A 14,608-nucleotide genomic window follows, 5' to 3' on the forward strand; every position below is an offset into this window, starting at 1 on the left:
ATAGATAGATAGATAGATAGATAGATAGATAGATAGATAGATAGATAGATAGATAGATAGATAGATAGATAGATAGATACTGACGGACGAACAGAGAGACATTTGTCAAATGGTCGACAACTGGGACTCGGTCGTTCACCTAGCAATGACGTGACCTGAGGACCCCCTACGACAACACCGGAAGTCTGCTGCGACTGTCAGTCACGTGACTCGCCATAGGTTCTTGCCGTTGTCAGTCTTGGTACCAAGTTGTCGCCGTCTGCCTTTTGCGGAGTTCGTTTACGACTACGACAATCCTTCAGAGCGGCCGAGGTGGGTCCATAATAATCAATAAAATGAGTCGACATAAGCAGAAATGTCGCGGGTGGTCTTTATATTTAGGAACGTGAACGGCGTAGCTTAAGGAGCTAAGCGTTGAGCGGAGGCTGCCAAGCTAATGCTAACACTGGCCGCCTCGCTACGTTTCAGCGTTTATAAATTAGTTAGTTGAATGTGTATATATTATCGTATATACACCACGCGAATATTACCTTCTAATCCCGTTCGAATTGGTGGCGTTTGGGTAGGTTCGCCTACGCGTGGATAGCCTTATACAATGTTAGCGGGCCTTTTTTGGCCCTCTGGTAGCAAAGCATGTAACCAGTCATTGATTGACGTGAGCAGACTTCTTTTTTTCTTTTTCTTTTTTTTAAACCCCCACCACCCCCATAAATATAACTTAAGCGGCACTCCCATTATAGCAACGTCCACTTGTAATGTGCCGTGAACCCTCAGGGTTTCGGGATAAAGATGAAATTGCGAAAACAGTCAATCCCACATTTTGATGTGAAAACACTTAAATATTTTAATTAAACTCGTCTTACGTTATTTTTATGAATAAATGTCCTACAGATTGTGTGTTAAACGTATGCGGTGGTTATTTTTGCCACCTAGCACTACTTTACCGTAAATCTCGCGAGAACTACATGTAGTACATGTACCTAATTCTGCGCCAGTGAATGTGTACCACCTCGCAGCTAAATGGTTAGTGCGGTCGCCCCGAAAGTATTAGGTAACAAGTTTGATTCCCACTCTGTATGTTTTGGTTTTGTTTTTTTTGTTTTTTTTTATCACTAGAATTTGTTGATGCAAAATGTATCCTAGTCCCTGATAACCCTGCTCTGATGGTTATGATGAGGGTTTTGAGATGTTTACATCAGGATTTTTCCCAACAACAACCCACAAGGCGCCTCACCTGCTTGTCAGACCTGGAGTGGAATCTTCCATCACACAGCAATTTGCCAGTACTAACGTTAGGTTAGCTACTACTCTGCTAAAATATGTCTGCCTGAGGAGGAGTAGGATGTTTGGGTGGCATCTTCGAGCTTGACAGAAACAGCATAAAAAGATACATGAAAATGCACAAATAATTGTGTTTTTCAGCTGATAGTTTAATTTGTGAACTGCAGGAAAATTCATGAGAATTGCATGCCGTGAATTGCAAATTGGCTGTACTTAATTAAATATGTCAGCTGAATCAGCAATGTTTGTCAAGATTCAGATCTTCATAAAATTTTTGTTTTTGTTGTCATACTCTTTCTAGAAAATGTGGGATGGACGAGGGCAAGGACAGAGGGGAAGACCTCCATTTAGGTAAATGAACTGCTATTTGGTGTATCCGAAGCTTGGGCCCTTTTTCTCTCAGATGGAAAAATCCTGATTTCCGAGGCTTGGGCCTCTTCCAAATTTGCGTAAAAATGTGATGCCTATCAAATAGTTGCAAAATTGACAAACACTTGGCGAGTACCTCAATTGAAATGTGCCACTCACTGATGTATCGACACCCTTTTCTGCTGAAATAACGCAAATTAGCACGTTAAATACATCTGCTATAAATCTTAACCAAACAGATATGAAAAGTTGCAAAGGAACATATTTGTAGTGATTGTTTCCACATCTATATCAGATATTTTATATGTCACTTGCAAAAAACATGGAATAGAGAGCAACAAGAAAACAAATGCGGTCCAATCCAGACATGAAATTCCAATTGGACATTTGACCTGTAAATCCAGCCTTAATTTGCTGGTTTTTCCCATTTAACAATTACCAACTTTATTACAGAGGTAATCACCGGGAAGAAATGTTTGGAGGAAGAGATCATCCCATGCCTGATTTTTGGGGTAGAGATGGGATGAATATGGGACCCTTGGGCTATATGGGTCCTCTAGATCGACCACCGATGGACATGAGAAGAATGGAAGGTCCACCAATGTGGGGACGTGACATGGATCCGCGTGATATGCGTGGTAGAGAGATGGACAGAGATTTTTTCAGAGCTGGCCCGGGTCCGGATTTAAATTTCCGAGGGCAGTTTGATAGTAACTTTAGAGACAATGTGAGGAATTCACCGGGTTTCTCAGGATGTGATATGGGAGGCAGAGATGGGCCCACATGGGGGCAAAACAACAGATGTGTGGACATGAGAGACAGGGACATGTTTCGTGATGATAGGTCCCGCTTCAATAATCCCAACATGGATGGGAGAGGAGGGTTTCCCATCGACAGAATGGAGAACAATGATAACTTCAGGGACATGCGGCCTCCAATGGGCATTGATGATAACAGTCGTTTTAACATGGACATGCCTCCTCATGAAAGGAGAATGATGGACATAGATCGAAGAGGAGGACCGCCTTTTAATCCAAGAGGTGGATTTGAATCTGATATGGATTTCAGAGCTCGCCCTGGTCAGCTGCCTGAATTCCAAGACAGGGAGCGCTCTCCTTTGAGATTTGGAAATGATGCCCCTCCAATGGACAGGGCTGGCATGCCTGCCGATGTTAGTGGATCACAGAGATCTGACTTCAAGGGTCCAGATGACCAGTCCAGAATTGATAAAGATCCGGAATCGAGTGATAGCCCCCTTACCGACTATAGGAGTGGTGAAGAGATGACTCTTGCAGAGGAATGGAAAAGCCGACAAAAGGATAAACCCCCTCTCTTAGATGAAGGAATGGAAGGTGCTTCTGAGCCCACCTATCCAGCAGGGTTTAGGAGAGATGCGACCAGTCGAGATCCACCAGCATTTGTTGACAGGGACAGACCGCCTATTGACTTTACGGGGAAAGATGTCCGCTTCGCTCGCGGTGATCACTTCGCTAAAATGGATCGCCCTATGCTTGGTAGAAACTCTCCCCAAAAAGGAACTCCCCCTTCTACCACTCCAGGGAGAGGAAATGAGAGTAATCGTTGGCTCAAAGAAAGAGACTCAGAACAGAGTCAGAACAAATCCAATCTTGGGGAAAAGTACCACAAGAACCAGCCAACTCATGAGACTATCGAGCCAAATGACAGTTTTACAGGACTTAACGATATTACACGTAGTGAAGAACAGACTATGGGCAAGGTAGCAGAACTGGAAGATTTTCAAAGCAAGGACCAAGACTACAGAGACATCGATTACAGGACAGCTTCTGGAAGGATGTTTGAGTACAAACAGGGGGGTCTTCAGGGACCACCACCAGTTGAAGAACCCAAACCAGTCGTGCCTCCACCATTCACTGCATCTGGTTCTAAGGTAAGCCTGTTTTTACTGACTAAAATTAATAAACGACTTATAAATGATCACTTCTGCACAGTCCTTTAGAACTCTAGATCGATGATTCTCATCCGTCATGCTTTGTATTTTGGTTATAACGGATTTTGTTGGACACGTGTGTAAAAGGATCAAGATTATAGGAGTGTGTCATTGGAAAGCAAAGTCTCCACAACAATATCTATAACTGGCATTCCAAAGACTGCTACGATGGAGCAGGTAAGCAAACACACTCATCCATTTTTGGAGATTTAGTTTTTTATTTTTATTTTTTACCTTACTTGAAGCTACTTATGTTGAGGTGCTTGAGCGTGTTTGCCTTATTTTTGTGTCTACAGATTCTTGGTGCCATTACGCTGCCAGATGGGGTGCCACAACCAGGGATGAAGATTAAAAACGTTGTCCCAGGTAAAGACTGTGAACTTGTGGAACTGTTTGGGGCAATCGATCGCTTACATGTCCCTCGATTTTACGCTCTTTCGACGTTGGCACCTCCGCACGCTTCCTTATTTATTCTTCGTGGTTGCTTTTGTTGTCTTTGGCCTGTGTGATCCTCGATCAGTTACGAAGAGGGGAGGGGAGGGTGGTGGTCTTTAAAGTCTGTAACCCCATCTTTTGCCATGTCTGGGAATGTTGGGCCATTGCCAGCATTTGCAGGAACTCACTGTGAAACTGTGAGTGGGAGGGATTCATGTGTGCGTGTGTGTGTATGTGTCCTTCAGAGACATTTACGTAGGTCCTTTTGTCAGACCTTTGAAAAGTGAATATTGTTGTGGGCATACTCCTCGGTACCGTTTTTTTTTTTTTTTTGGCTTTGCCCAAATGTTACAAAATGAAATAAACACAAATACCACATATTTCTGTAGCCATGGCAACCGCTACATAAGTGGTCAGTCACCGCTATTGAAATGTCCCTTACGTGTTAAGGCTTTTTAAAAGCTTACCCTGCCAAAGAATCTGCTATCGGAAGATGGACTAGCATAAAACCCGTAAATACGCAGTGTTCCCGAGAAGGTACAGTATCTTAGTGGAGTTCTCTCGCAGAGAAATATTCAATCATTCCGATGTGTTAACGCACTGCTCTCTTCTTGTGTTATAGCGGCCTGACTGTGCTTACTGGAACTGACTAACAAAAACCCATCTGTATTTCAAATGCTGTCCCCAGGTTACAGCTACGATACGGCCTATGTGGAGTTTTTAAACGTCGAGGATGCAGTCCGCTTCATGGAGTCCAACAAGGTGGCCTATCCTCGTCACTCGACCAAGGCCGCCTCTCCCAACAGGATTACGAGGGGTCGAGAGGGCAATTAGTAGAATGGGGACGAAGACAATTGGGGAGGGAGTGGGCTTTGCTTTCCTAGTTCTTGGACTACAGAGCTCGAGGGATCAGTCATTGTTGTTCTATAAACCCCAACAAATGTCTGACAGAATTTGAATTCCCAAAGTCGATCGATCCATCTATCCATCCATCCATTTTCTTCCGCTTATGCGGGGTGGGGTCGTGGGGGCAGCAACTTTAACATCCACAGCCACTTTTTCAAGCTCTACTGCAGTAATGTGGCGTTTGCAGGCTACATCTCTACAGCGTGTCCTGGGTCGTCCCCGGTGGGATGTGCCCAGAAACAAAATTCCAAAAATTGAAGTTTATTTGTTGAGTTATTCCTTCAGATTATCTAAAACTATCCCTAACGCGATCCGATTCAGGTTTAAACGGGATGGTTGTACGTCTAAATATTTATTAGTTGTAATGACTGCGAATAATGGTGACCCAATTTTACCAATGGTAGGTTACCAAGCAAGGCGTGTTTTTCTTTTTTTTTTTTTAAACTAGCGCCACTATAAATGGACTATTAAGCTCCCCTTGTCATTGAGCGATCTGTTAACAAACATCTGTTGCCATTAGCTGGTTAGAGCATTCTAACGTGAAGTCAATTATTCTCCAATAGCATGATTTGGCAATAGCATCCCAGATGCTTTGCTGAAATCAACAGGTGGTTGGTGGGCATTGCAAACTAGCGTCAGTGCTTCCAAGTGCATGGAGCTATTCTAGTAAAAAAAAAATGCTTGCACAGTTGCTTGCAAAATATGCATGTGTATCCTCAAATATAATAAGAACACAAGTGCTCTCAATGTCCATCTGAAAAGGCATCTGCTTAATGCTAGCTGTCATGTCAGTGAATTTACCAAACGTCCTCCTGTAACAATGAAAATACAGACAATACTATACTGTACAGACAAGCGATGGTTGATCATTCACCACTTTAATGGGAAAATGGACGTTTAATGTCACAACTAGTTTTGTCCGCAGACGCAGGGCAAGATCTTCTCCCTTTCAGTTGTTCCAACATTGCAAACTGGGACGATGGGGGAAATTAGTGAGCAAGCTTGTTTAGAGGTGAAACCGGGAGTTGGCAGTTGAAGACAAATATCAATGCCATCAAATAATTGACGGCAACTGGACTATCATCGTGATCCTTAGTGTCTTTGTTATTGTGCTCACTGTTACGCTTGTCCCTTATTTAATTAAACACATGAGAAGAGCACTTCGGTTTGACTGGTCTGTGGGAAATGGGGATTCTATTTCAATTGAGGTTGTGTGGAAAATGTTCTGGTCTAGAATCACTAGTCTTTCTTAGGAGTGGTGAAGTATTGTTTGAACCACAAGATGGTTCAATGATGCTTTGGGTTTTTCATGGTGGATCTTTTTGAATGTTCATGGCGAGGCCCAACGACTTGGCGATGAACTTTGAAAAATGGCTTTAAAATAGCCCTTTGTTTCTCATATCTTTTGGTTCTCTGGAATTTTCCTAAAGTGATGGAGACAACATATGTGCTTCAGAGGGAAATATCTCGGCGTCTTTCAAGGAATTACCATACGAATAGCACTAAGCCTTGATTATATACATAAAAAACATATATAGCCTACAGTATATGCTCAATCCGGTCTAATGTGAAATATTCCCAGAAGTGGCTGGTGACGCTTTTGTTTCTCTTGTGTTCAGTTTCTGATTCTTCTTTGTATAACCACTTCATAATTTTTTCATGGGAGTTGTAGTATCTGATGGAAGTGGTCAAACTACGGAACGTGGCCTCTTTGTGTTTCAGCTTCTTTTCTGTCGATTGAACATGGTGATACATGGAATGCACTGTCTGGGACTTGCTCTCCTATCTTAAGACAAGTGGGGAACCACAGGAATGGATTGAATTTTTACCTAATTGTTTGGTGCTGCCATTTTTCTAATTTTTATCCTTATGTTCAGCAAGGGAAAAAAAAATTTAATTTTTTTTTTTTTTTTTTTTTTTTGTAGTGTCAATTTCGTTCAAGATCCAAATGGTCACTTCGTAGAATAGAGCTTGTGCAATATGCTTTCTCTGCATAAATTCACCTTTTGGATTTTTTTTTTTGTTTTTTTGTTTTTTTTGTAGTGACTAGTTTTTCAACTTAAATGCGGACGCTTGCAAAAGATGTGGTTGCTTTTCTCAGTGTCGATGTGTTCGTGGGTATGGGAATGGCATGTTGTTAGCAACCTGTGGCTTGAATCCTCAAATGTCGTCAGTTGAATTAGCGGTAAAGACGAATAAGCAAAGCGGTCTTCCAGTTTCTGTCTTTGAGAATTTGCTCTCTATCATGAAGTCTGCCATTTGGGGTTTTAGATTGATGGTCAGACAGAACGTGCAATATGAAGAGGACAGCTTGAGGCTGTGATGGTTTGACTTAGTTGTCTGGAATATCATATCACAATGGCTCATTTGACTGAAACAGTTATGGGGTTCATTTAGTATGACAATAATCAATACATGCAGCCTCTGCTTGTAGCTACCACAATAGTGTAGTTTACTCGAGTGGGGCTTATTGTCGTCTCAAGGATGGTAGCGGCCCTTGGATCAGTGTACCAACCTAAGTGCCCATGCCACAGTGCATTTTGGGTGTCACTGGTCTTATTTTAGGCATTATCGACCATTTTAATGGCTTATTTTGATTGCGTATTTGTGCTCTTGTTGCAGGGTTCCCTCAAGGTTGGCACTAGAACAGTTTCCATTAGCTACTCTCATCCAGTTGACAGTGAAAGAAGTGTTAATGTAAGTACTGTGAAGGTTGGAATATGACATTTAGGATAACCGGGCTTGAATGCTGGTCTATAGGCAAGACAAGGCAAGTTTATTTGTATAGCACATTTCATATACAAGGCAACTCAATGTGCTTTACGCAAGGAAAGACAACACCTAAGCATTAACAAACACAGTAACTTAACATTCTGAGGAAGAAGAGTAAATAAAAGTATGTTACAAAATTTACTAAAAGAACATACAATGACAATATTAAAACATTATTTAGAAAACTTTAAAACATTTAGCATAAGGAAGTTTAAAATAATAAAAATAATTATTAAAAAGGAAGACAAAAAAACTTCATGCTGTTTAAAATGTGATAGTTAACCCCCTCCCCTTCTTTTTGTGACAAAGGAATCCCATCACACCTTGCCTCCACCACAGGAGTCACAGTTGTCTACACCCGATCAGCCATCAAAAGAATTTGAGTCCAGCCAAAACGGGTCCACGCCTACAGGCCTCGCCGAGCCGCTGCCTCCCAGCCAGTGGCAGCGCAACTCTGACCTCACTCCAGAGGCCTGGCAGCAGCAGGTGGACCAGCAGTTTCAGCAGCAGGAAAGTGAGATGCAAGACGAGTCTTGGGGCAACCAAAACTCCCCTCACTACAATGCCCATCAGTCCAAATCGGTCTTTAAGGACAGTAAAAGTATGTGTGCTTGCCCTCTAGCCGTAAAAGCATTGGAATAGTCTGTTGTTCATTTTTATAACTGCACTCTTTGCTTGCCCGAACAGCCATGATCATAAAAAACATCAAGCCCACCACAACAGTAGAGGCCATTCTCAAGGCCTTGGATCCGTTTGCTTATCTGGATGAGAGAAACGTTCGACTAATCAAGGCCAAGACACCCGGAGCAAAGTGCTTCTGCTTTGTTGACATGGACTCCCATGAGGTGCCTTTAGTGCAATCGGCACGCATTACGTACTCTTTGTTCAATATACATCTACAATTTGTGTAGCAAGTCTTCATTTGTTTTGTAGCAAGTGACACGCTTAGTGGACCTACTCATCACCAAGCCCAATTCCCTTTTTATTGACGGAGTCAGAGTGTACGCGGAGGTTGCAAAACCCCTCAAGAACCAGGGGTAAGTCATCTGCTCATATTTTGTTATTCATCACACTGTGCACACCAGCCACTATTGCTTACGATAGATGCGCTTTCACTTCATTCCTTATCTGCCTGTTCTAGTTTCAGAAGGGAGTTTGACAAGCCAAACAGTTCTACTCCAGACTATCGACTCGCATGCAGCACAATGGAGGTCAGTCGTGCTCTTGTTTAGAGTGATGGAGACTATCAGTCCTGTCAGGTGATTATTCCCTCTGGCCTCTCAGCAGCAGCCGTTTTACCCCCAACCGCAACCCTTCATGCAGCCACCTCCCGGAATGGGTGGCACTGGTAGCAGTAACCCACCTCTGTCAGCAGATGCCAATATTAGCCAGGTAGGTGCATTAAGTGCTTTATGTTAAAACTGGGTGCTCTCTCAAAGGTACTGGTCGATTTCTTATAACACCTCACCTCGCAGGGAGGTGACTATGATGCCAGTCATGCTGTGGAGCCGTCCTACCCGGCGACTGGAGATCATGTGGCTGGCGATGCTGCCGCTACTACCAGTCAATCCTATGGTAAGAACATCTCTAGCACACTTAAAACTGGCATCTAACAGTATGCAGCCAACATAGTCACTAGCACAGTGGTGTGTAATTACTTAATGGTCACACTTCAAGCTTAATAACCACTCAATGGTTATTAATTTTACCCATGTATTGAGAATGGGCAGTTTGAGTGGTTCTTTATGAAATTCTTGCACATTAACTCATTCACTGCGAGCCGTTTACAGACCAGCCACCTCCACATTCATGCTAAAGGGTTACTCTCTGACTAACCTTTGAAATTCACACCGTCATTGTAGGAACGGAACTCTGCCGATAAGGCACCCCTGTAAATAAAGAAATTGAATGATTTGATCCAAAAATGACTTAATTCCAATGCTTACGAACAAAATACAGTTGCAAGAAACTGGTTTACACAAAAACGTGACAAATTCTGTTTACAGTACAGAAAGCAGCCTGTCACAGAAATAATTTAGATTAGGTTTAGATTTAGATAGGTTACACATGTTCATCAGTAAAAAAAAAAAGTATTTGTCATAACCCTTTCAGATCCTGATACGCATGATACGTCAAGTTACTTGTACGATGCCACGTCTGGCTTCTACTATGACCCAGAGACCACCCTGTACTATGACCCTGGCTCTCGAGTGAGTATACAAGACATGATGGGCCGATTTTTATTTTTATTTTTTTATTTTTTAAGTGGGGATTTGTTTATTCTGCGATTATAGTTTCCCATCCACCCCCAAATAAATAAATTGAAATTACTTTTTTTTTTTTTTTTTTCCAAATTCCAATTGTACACGGATTAAGTATCACACAGCTGACATTGCTCCTACTCCACTTTCCCACAAAATATTAAGCTGATAAAGTGCTGTAGGTGTTGTATTATTCGAGTATTTTCACGAGCACAAGTTTGGAGCCACAATATATACACTGAGATCACTGGTTATCAGTGCATCCTTACCAGACAGCAAAATTTCAGAACAACGTCATACCCTAACGTATTTGTTTGTTCGTAGTACTTCTACAATGCTCAGAACCAAGAATACCTGTACTGGGATGCGGCAACAAAGACGTACGTCCCGGTCCCCGGAGGCAATCAAGGGCACATCCCTGTGGTCATGACGGCCGAGGACCAAGCAATTCTTTCCAACCCGGCTGCTGACGCTCCTCTGGACATGAAGAAACGCTCAGAGCCCCCGCTGCCCACCACGCAACCGCCCGTTTCTGCTGACAGCCATGAAAGTCCGTCTCCTGAGAAGAAAGATGATGACGACTCGCCAAGAAGGGACGAGAAGCCAAAAAGTATCGCTGCTGTCAAGGTGGTTGTTGTTTTTAAAAATGTTTACGTATAAGAAAATGAGTGGCTAAATGAATGTTTTTGTTGTTCAGATCATGAAGGATATGGAGCGCTGGGCCAAGATCCAAAACCGGCAAAAGGAGTGCGTGCGTTCCCCGTCACCGGTGCTGAAAGGCAGCGTGGACGATGACAGGAAGCAATCCAAGTCGGCTGATGCAGGGTTTGCCGTCTTTGAAAGGAAGGTTAGGAGAACGCGCATCCGCCAAGCTTTACATCCCGTTACTTTCATGTCGTTTACGTAGTTTTGTGCCCACAGAATTCAGGCAGTGAGGAACTCTTCAAGAAGCCTCCCCTTCCAGTTAAAAAAGATGAAAAGTCAAAGGTAAGGAGACTTCAGGTGGAGTGACCGCCTGTTCATCATGGGAGTTATATTGCAGACCCATCAGTGGTATTGTTCAATTACGAACAGCTGCCTGTATGTGCACTTGGAACGACTGAACTGAATTGAAAAGCAGTTGTACAGTGTTTTCATTTGAAAATCAGCTGTATTTTTTGTTTGCACTATTTTGCACTAAGTTGTGCTAACATTTAATTCTAACTTGAGATTTGCACAAATAAAAAAATGATTCATGTCTTTTATTGTTATTTTATCAATTTGGCTTCTCTAATGGACAAAGCAACAATTAACCTATTCAGAAATTATTCATTTAACAAATTCTTACTTTTAAAATATTTTTACCATTGGTTTTATGTTGTGATATATGGTGAAAGCATGCAATTAATGTTTTGATATGAATTTTGGGCCATATCGCCCAGCCCTCCATGTATACTGTAAAAACCCAGAAAAATCTGCGCTATAGAATGATAAAACAAAAAGAGGGTGTTCACTTTAAACTATTTTTTTTTCCCCACGTCAGCACATGGTTTTAACACGTGTTGTGTGTCAACAGCGACCGATGGGCTCCTTGGGCATGCTGGCGTCAGACTACGCCGCCGGAAGCGACGAGGAGGTGGAGGAGGAAAAGGACGAAGTGGCACGCGGCGGCCACGTCAGCAAAGCGCCGCCCGTCGAGCGCGAGGACAAGCTGACGGACTGGAAGAAGATGGCCTGCTTGCTATGCAGAAGACAATTCCCCAACAAGGACGCACTCGTTCGCCACCAGCAACTTTCGGACCTTCACAAAGTACCGTACTGCCTCGCTTGCATTGCTAGCGCCGTCCATGGTGTGGTCTCTTTTTAACGCTCGGTCGTGCTCTCAGCAAAACATGGAGATCCACTTGAAGATCAAGAGGTCCAAGAAAGAGTTGGAGGCGCTGGAGAACCAGGAAAAAGAAGTGAGTGAAAAACTTAATGAAACAGCATCTTGGGAAGTTTGAATGTTCCATCAGTGCATATTTGGCTTTTCATGTTAGGTTGATTGAATATTATTGGTGTGATGTGAATATGACTGAATGGCTGGTTGTTGATATGTGACCTGTGATTTTCTAGCAACCAGTTAAGGGTGTTCTAAATGTCTCCTAAACGCTCCCCACACAGCTGAGCACCAGGGAAGATGTCAGGTCATCGGACCAGAAGAAGAGAAAACACCATCACCAACAACAGCCTCAGCAGCAACAGCAGCAACAACAGCAGCAGCAGCAGCAGCAGCAGCAGCATCATAAAAAAAGCTGGGCCGGAGGATCCAGGTATGACTCAACACGACCTCCGTTGTTTATTGTTGACTTGTTGGAAATATTTCACTCATTCCCTACTCCCATCACTGCCTTGGGATTTTGTTATACAGTGTACTGTGTAGTGCTGTCATCAGTGAAAAGGGAAAATATAGATTTTTTTTTTAAATACTACTCGAGCGTAACCTTGCTCTGCAATATGAATTCTCGTATATTATGTGGGTCTAGAAAGATACGTCCAAATGGTCTTCTTAAAACAGTTATCTTCTTTCAAAATGGCTGCTCGTGAAAGAGTTACACAGTTTTGAATTACATAAAAAAGAAAGCAGCATTATGTCTTCTCTTTTTTTGCCCTTATAGGGAGATGACTAAAGCAAGTGACAGGCCTGGTTTGGGCTCCGAACCGCCACCCGTAAGTGTGCCGTCTTATTTCTCTGCCTGTAATTTCATGCACTGTCTCTCTCCTTATTTACACCAGTTTTGAACCGATGTCCACAGAGACGCCAGAAGAAAGAGCACGTCGCTTGGGACCACGCCACCTACAAACAAGCAGTGCGCAAGGCCATGTTTGCACGCTTTAAGGAACTGGAGTGACCTCAGCCCTGACACCTTGAAGAGAACCCCGACAACCTTCTCCCTCGCCCGTTTGTTATATTGTGAACACAAGCCCTTAAAAAAAAAAAACATCACAAAGATGATAGTTGTTTTTTTTGGGCGGTGTTCATGAAGGCCATGTTTCATAAACTTGTAATTATAAAAACCCACACAGACTCACGGTTAAAGTTTGTTTTAAAGCTTCAACTTTTTTTATTTCTTGTCCTCATTTTTTGTGTGTGTGTCTGTGGATGTAGTATTACATGCATTTTTTTTTTCTACATAAAAACATTGAACTAAAGTTTTGTTCTCATTTTCAATGTTTTTGCATAAGAATTTGGTCATATTAGTTGCTGGATGCTATCAGTAACAATGTACTAAAGTCAATTTCATAAATATTTGTACAAAAACAATTTGGCATAAATAAGTACATACTGTAAGCAGGGTAGTATGACCGCTTGTGCCACATGATGAAGCACAGTGGACCCCCACGAGAATATTTGCAAGGATTTTTTTGTTTTGTTTTTTTGTTTTTTGTGGTGGGGGTCAAGATACCACAAATCCGATTTTTGCAAATAGCACAGAGCATAGTTTCCCCCAAATACTTGGTAATTTTATATGAACCGTAAATATGCACTGGTCCGCTGTATCCAGACCCCTGTGAACCATGTGCATATACTGCAAGAGTTCTTAAGTACAGTACACTCTCCTCACCACAAGGTGGCAGCAAATTTCAGTGTATGGCCATATGTTCGCTTCATCCAACACTCAAAATTATCCAGTGTAAATGTCTGTGCCTAGTGTATAATGGGAATGAAAATTATTTTTGTTTAAATGAAATCTTGTACTTTTTCCTGTTCCATCCCCCAACTGATTCAGTTTTAAGTCTCGGGCAGGAAAAGCAAAGTGGAGCTCAACCCGTGTGGATGTCAGCGATAAATAGTTCATTTATATGCAAATACAAAAGACAAGCTGCATGTCTCAATCTGTGTTTGTTTGACTGTCGCCACAGGACACGGCGACCTGCAAATAATGGAGGCCCGCGATCCTTTCAAAGCGACAAGTGTCGGAAATCTCCCATCAAATTGACAACCGTCCTTTGTCTTGAACATGGGCCATTTTGTCCAAGGGCATTTGAAGGCCAAGACGAGATCTTCTTGGGGTTATTTTTTTTTTCTGTCTCGCTCTCTAACCCCTATTTCCTTTTGGAATTCTGCCTATTCGCGCCAAATGACTACTTCAAAACAAAATGTCTGACATCTTGTTCGATTTCTAGCATGGGCCATGATAGACGTCCACCCAATTTCGCAAAAAATATCAGATATATCTGCTTCAGATTGGGCTTGGATTGAGGCAAATTTCCTAGTAGGAATCCATCAAAGCAGTTGTCCATCCAATTTTGTCTCTGTTTGTGAAACTGGTGCTGGGGGCAATTTTTTTTCTAAATTTCTATGGAGTGCGCTATTGAGTAACTCCTGGTTGAGAATTTTTTTCCCCACCTGGATGCAAGCACTTATATAATAACATTGAAGTATTGAATGATAGGGCACAGTTATTATGATATTACGTCAAGCTAATCTCATTTTTCATGAAGTTGGACTACTCTCATATTTAGTTTTCCACCCTTGTGTATTATTAATGGCCCACATTAAATATTTAATGCAATATTAGGTGGAGTGAGCGCCAAGGCAGAAACGATAACATACTGTCAATACAGGTACATGTGTGCTTAGCAGGGAATAATT

General features: G+C 42.3%; 1 protein-coding gene across 2 annotated transcripts; it reads left to right on the forward strand.

The window, feature by feature from the left end:
• Positions 1-159: 159 nt before the first annotated feature.
• Positions 160-13,164, forward strand: rbm6 (RNA binding motif protein 6). 2 transcript variants are annotated; one of them, XM_077528520.1, is made up of 22 exons: positions 160-312; positions 1,583-1,632; positions 2,104-3,559; positions 3,707-3,796; positions 3,916-3,985; positions 4,743-4,816; positions 7,583-7,657; positions 8,042-8,333; positions 8,420-8,577; positions 8,666-8,769; positions 8,874-8,943; positions 9,020-9,124; positions 9,208-9,307; positions 9,845-9,942; positions 10,318-10,620; positions 10,691-10,840; positions 10,915-10,980; positions 11,549-11,782; positions 11,859-11,933; positions 12,136-12,284; positions 12,630-12,681; positions 12,768-13,164. In XM_077528520.1, exons 2-22 carry the CDS (start codon positions 1,586-1,588, stop codon positions 12,861-12,863), a joined length of 3,864 nt encoding a protein of 1,287 aa, XP_077384646.1. In that variant the 5' UTR covers positions 160-312; positions 1,583-1,585; the 3' UTR covers positions 12,864-13,164. The 2 variants fall into 2 exon arrangements, with proteins under 2 accessions (XP_077384646.1, XP_077384644.1); XM_077528518.1 differs by having other exon boundaries at positions 161-312; positions 9,017-9,124.
• The last annotated feature ends 1,444 nt before the right edge of the window (positions 13,165-14,608 follow it).

The sequence above is a fragment of the Festucalex cinctus genome, chromosome 8, assembly GCF_051991245.1.
Source record: "Festucalex cinctus isolate MCC-2025b chromosome 8, RoL_Fcin_1.0, whole genome shotgun sequence".
Taxonomy (NCBI): domain Eukaryota; kingdom Metazoa; phylum Chordata; class Actinopteri; order Syngnathiformes; family Syngnathidae; genus Festucalex; species Festucalex cinctus.

Excerpts from the sequence above, each read along its gene's own strand:
- rbm6 (XM_077528518.1), top strand. The coding sequence starts at position 1,586 with ATGTGGGATGGACGAGGGCAAGGACAGAGGGGAAGACCTCCATTTAG. Across the intron at positions 10,621-10,690 it reads AAAGTATCGCTGCTGTCAAG|ATCATGAAGGATATGGAGCG; the intron begins GTGGTTGTTGTT and ends TTTGTTGTTCAG. Across the intron at positions 10,981-11,548 it reads AAAAAGATGAAAAGTCAAAG|CGACCGATGGGCTCCTTGGG; the intron begins GTAAGGAGACTT and ends GTGTGTCAACAG.